The 5115-nt window shown below is 49.1% G+C and overlaps 1 protein-coding gene across 1 annotated transcript in view; it reads right to left on the reverse strand.

Moving 5' to 3' along the window:
• Nucleotides 1-2668: 2668 nt before the first annotated feature.
• The window catches only part of LOC101782582, a 6952-nt gene continuing 4505 nt past the window's right edge, over nucleotides 2669-5115 (reverse strand). The window contains exons 4-7 of the mRNA XM_004971147.3: nucleotides 4200-4300; nucleotides 3628-3777; nucleotides 3331-3522; nucleotides 2669-3063 (exon numbers count right to left, since the gene is read on the reverse strand). Of these exons, the coding sequence (XP_004971204.2) occupies nucleotides 3332-3522; nucleotides 3628-3777; nucleotides 4200-4300 (442 nt within the window). The 3' untranslated portion in view covers nucleotides 2669-3063; nucleotide 3331. The remainder of the gene's footprint in view (nucleotides 3064-3330; nucleotides 3523-3627; nucleotides 3778-4199; nucleotides 4301-5115) is intronic.

Genomic DNA, 5115 nt, shown 5'->3' on the forward strand with positions numbered 1-5115 from the left:
GCAAGTGCATTGGCCGTTGCGGAACTTGGGCGCTCCCGATCCTGCGGCGGCGCACACTCCGGTGACGAGGATCACGACGTGCACACATTCGAGCGGCTCGTTTCAGAAGTCGACATGACATTGCTGCTGGCGCCGCCTCCACGCGCCTGAACCTGGCGACCTGGAGGGGCATCTCCCTGTCGAGCTCAGCAAGATGGACATGATCCTGACGCTCGACCTGTCGGCGAACAAGCTCGGGGGCACGATCCCGTCGCAGCTCGACAGCTGCGTTGCGCTCGAGTACCTCAACCTCTCCGGCAACGCTCTTTAGGGCACGCTCCCAGTGTTCCTCGCTGCGCTGCCCTTCCGCTTGACGTCTCGCTCCCGGCTTCAGCCTTCAGATGAGGAGTTTGGCCAGGCCTTGCGCCGGGACATGTTCGTGGCAACGAGCGCCCTGGTCTCACTGAAAGTGACGTGAGCGCCGGAAATCACCTAGCCTCGTTCGTTTCAGCTGAATTGGATTCCGACCAGTATTACTTCAAGGCACGGTTCAAGTGATTCCACCTGTGTCACTTAATTCGGCTAGGATTTAATCCTACCAATCCACTCAAACCGAACAGGCACGGATGGAATCAATCCGCACGGGATGCACGCCGCCACGTAGGGTAGTCAGCTCAGGTGTTCTCCCTTCTAGTCGGTTCAGCAGCTTGGCCTTCCCTGGGAAGGGAGAAAAGTTGCTGCATGTAGCTGTGTTCTCAGTGTCGTCTTGTTCGGTTACTTGCTGCGTGTAGCTGTGTTCTCCCTGGTCACCGCACTACGTCGGCACAGCTCGTATTTTTGTCACCGGAGTTATCGATCTTTTTGTCGCTGCCGAAGCCGGGGTTCCTGTACACCGCGGCGCCGCCGGTGCCCTACGTCCGGAGCTCGTGGCCACCCGGCACCGGGTATGAGCACCACCACCATCACGGGCAGCCCACCGGACCCGCCGGCGCTCTACCTGCCGCCCTGCGCATGGTACTACCCCATCGTGGCGGACCCGCGCGGGTCGCCGTCGGCCGCGTACGTGGCGACGCAGCAGCAGGCGGCGTTCCAGCCGGAGCCCGCGGGAAGCGGGGGTGGGAGCCCGACTGGCGGCGCGACAGCTGAGGAGAACACTGACGACGACCCCTGCTCGCTGACGCTTGGCCTCGACATCGCCGCCGACAAGCGGAGCATGCCGGTCAGCACCTGCCGCCCGGCATGGGGCTGAGCGACAGGGACAAGGCGGCGACGGCAGTGGAGGAAAGAGCTGACAGCATGCTGGCAAGCGCGGCCAGCCAGCTGGTGCCGCGGAGGGCCGCGCAACCATGGCCACACGGGGGCGCGTGCGGCGGGTCGGCGGCCATGGGGCACAGAGGCGCCGGGAGCCGCGGGCGGCGATGCAGTTGGGCCACAGGTGGAAGCGTCGTGGGGCGCGGCGGCGGCGCCGGGGTCGCGACAGCAGGCCGGCGGCCATGGGGCGCAAAGGTGCCGGGAAGCGTGGGCGGCGGCACGGTTGGGCCGCGGGTGGAGGCGCGGCGGCAGGGTCGTGGCCATGGAGCGCGAAGGCGCCAGGAATCGCAAAGGCGCAGGGGAGCGGCGAGCGTCGAGTCGAGCGAGTGGCTCCGTTCCGGAGGGGACAAGGTGAGGAATAATTTCGGAAGAGGGGAAATCGAACCGGGCCTGTTTCCATTCCGGCCTAGATCGAACAACGGATTCAAGCTAGGTCTGTCTCCATTCCGAGTTGTTCCAATCCACCCGAATTGGACTGCGTTCCAGGCTAGGGTGTTTGGGTACGAGGTGCTAAACTTTAACAGTGTCACATCGGACGTTCGGATGCTAATTAGGAGAACTAGAGCTAATTATAAAACTAATTGCAAAACCCTGTGCTAATTCGCGTGACGAATCTATTAAGCCTAATTAATCCATCATTAACGAATGGTTACTGTAGTACCATATTGTCAAATCATGGACTAATTAAGCTTAATAGATTCGTCTCACGAATTACACTCCATCTGTGCAATTAGTTTTATAATTAGTCTATGTTTAATACTCCTAATTAGCATTCAAATATCCGATGCGACGGATGTTAAACTTTAACACTATCACTATGGAGCCAAACAGGCGTATTTATCCGGCCGAACCGAACGGGCCTTAAAGCTACTAAAGAAGGACGGCATGCCTACTTCGCTGGACTCACCAGAGAATTCTGTGGTTGGTGGGTGATGCAGCTCCCGGCACGGAGCTCAGCGGTGCCACCGGTGAATTCAGACCAGATATTTTATATTCGGGAGCTAGTTTGATCAGGAATTTGATATGGGAAAGCCATCTCTGGTGATCTATAAGCTGATTTCACTCAGAGAGTAGTACACGATCACGGATGGCTTGTCTCCAGATGGTATGTTTCCTTTTCGGCCCTTAGAAATTCTCGCGTCTCATAAGTCATAACTGATCTTTTTCAGATGCAACAAACTGAATGACGATGATGACTTTGGTCGTGCAGGGCGCCCAGTCGGCAAAGATTGCAGGGGCCGGGTCTGCAGGTGCTGCGTACCGGACAGGCGGAGTTTCTGAAATCTTCAGACAAGGTGGTAAAAGATTTCATCTCGGAGATTTCAGGAGAACCTGGAATCTTCTTCGCCAGCCACGAGGTAAGTTTTCAGACAAGACATCAGCACATTAACCCGAGTCTTTTCTTTAGAAAATTTGAAATCTTGAAACGAGGCAAAACTCTTCTGTTTCTAAAGTTGTCTAGATGAGACCCGGTCGGAAGCAAAAGCCAAACAGCAAAACCGTAAGTTTACAGCACTGGGACGGGATCACATCCAGCAATTACTCCCAAAACTCTTAGCTCACTGACAGATCAAACCTAAAACCGTTGAGAAGCAAAACAAGTTTTTAACAATGTCAAACAACTGGGGTACTGCAAAAAGCTTCTCCGCAGGTAACTACACTTGACCAGAAGGAGCTTAATCCAGCTTAACTTCCAATTCTTCTACTTGTAAGGTCGTCTTTGTATCAATCAAACTGTCCGAGCACCTCTTGGAATCCTTCAGGGATCTGGACCTGCAGAGGGTTCACAGCAGAGCAGTTTAATTATAGGATCACCAAGATAGGGATGGAAGGTTAGCACAAAATAAAGGCAACCACATGCACAACACAAAACTGGCTTTGCCCTAAAAAAAACACAAAACTGACTTTTTAAGTATACTGTCTAACTAGCGAGTTCAACTGATCAGTTAGTTCATACACAAAGAGGATGAGCACAATAATTCTGATTTGCTATTGAAGGTTGCGCCATTGGACTAAACCTAGTTGTCAAAGAAAGATTACCTCATTTCTTGTACAGATTTCCTAATCGTAACCCAGCAGTCAGCTTGTTCTTTTCATCATGATCAGTGGCAGACTTCCTGGCATCTTTGCGAAGCCTGCTCAAAATGTCCACAAGGTTTTGTCCATCATAATGAACGATTTCAACATCCCCAATCATCTCATATGTGAAGTTCTTGGCATTTTCAATCAGATCTACACAAAAATCAGAACAGCACATTAGAACAGCTACTGATTACTGACTAGCACATTATAACAGCTACTGACTAGCAAATGACAGATGAGGTTTCAAAATATTACCATCAATATCCTCCAAATGCCATTCATTGTATATGGCTTGTTTGATCAATTCAATTCTGAGAACTAACTCTTTTCTTGCAGCATCTGATTTCACTTTTCTGATTATGTGTTTCACCTTTCTCTTCTCTGATTTATACTCGTCTGCACTCACTAGAGAGAGAAGCATCTATTTAATATTACCGGAATGCAATATATTCTAATATTCAACAATGATTCAGTACGCGGAATGTAAATCAGCAAAAAGAAGAAAAAAAAAGTCCGGAGGGCCATGCAACAAAAAAATTTAGAACCGACTACCCAATACAACCATATAAGTGTTCACAGTCTCACCAGAACAGCGACAATCATGCACAAGCACAAAGCACAGTTATTGACAATAGAGCAGAGAGGGACAGAGCAGAAAGTACAGTATCAAGCGCAGAAGCTAGGCTACAGATCTAAAACCATGAGCACTCACAACAAGATATGCAAATGACATGCTTTTCTGGTGTATCAGACTGCTGGTAGAACATGTAAAATTTGCAAGGCCGTATAGGTTACAGCTATAGAATCCAAGTCACATTAATCAGTACCTTGTTTCTTTTCGTCAAATTGAACATCAGAACTAGTCAAATGCATCTCCTCCAGCATCCCAATCAATTTATTCCTTTGAGCAAGGTATTTCTTTCTGTATCTGTTATCTCTCTCGTTTTGCAGGTTCGGTAGCTCCTTTTTAGCTTTGTTCACAAACGCGAGAGATAAGAGGTTTTGACCTCTTAATTCATCAGCAATAGCAGAATCATGGATATACGTGATCCAGGAGATCTTGTACATTGTTTTGAATAGGGTATTGGAAGCCTTCCATTCCTTGATGATCTCCTTTGAAATTGTTTTGAGCTGGGAAGCACAGAATAAAATTACAGGAAAACTATCAGACTAGATGAAGTAACAGCAGCAACCAGAAACACAATCAATCACTTATTGTGTCTCATTCACCGACTCGTCAAACTATTATGAAATTACCTCATTGAAGTTGTTGTCCCTGGTGACTCTAAGAAAGGTTAGAGCCTCATCCACTCTTTTTTCATCAACCTTAGACCCAAATTCTGCTAGCTTCACTTTGTAATTGATGCCGAGGATACCACACATTTTTTCCAGTTCTGTACCAAAAAATGTTAGAGGGGCTCGAGGATAAGAGGGTGGGGGCGGGGTAGGGTCGATAGACAAAGATACCTTGCCTTTTCCCCTCCAGTTCATCATGCTCAGTCTGAACACCTAACAGTTGGACATTGCTATTCTGTGTGACATCCTCTTCCTCATCAGTCAGCAATTCCACAGTATCTGGTACGAATCCCTCTTCGCTGATCTCTGGCACCGCCATTGCTTGTCCTGTAACATTTGAAGTCAAGATATTATTCCATCTTTTCATGTGATAGATTATTAGGGTAAAAAGAAAATGGAATAAAAAGATAACTGTAGTGTTATTTTGTCAAATCAGATAAGCAAAAA

Source organism: Setaria italica, chromosome V (genome assembly GCF_000263155.2).
Source record: "Setaria italica strain Yugu1 chromosome V, Setaria_italica_v2.0, whole genome shotgun sequence".
In the NCBI taxonomy this organism is placed as follows: Eukaryota; Viridiplantae; Streptophyta; class Magnoliopsida; order Poales; family Poaceae; genus Setaria; species Setaria italica.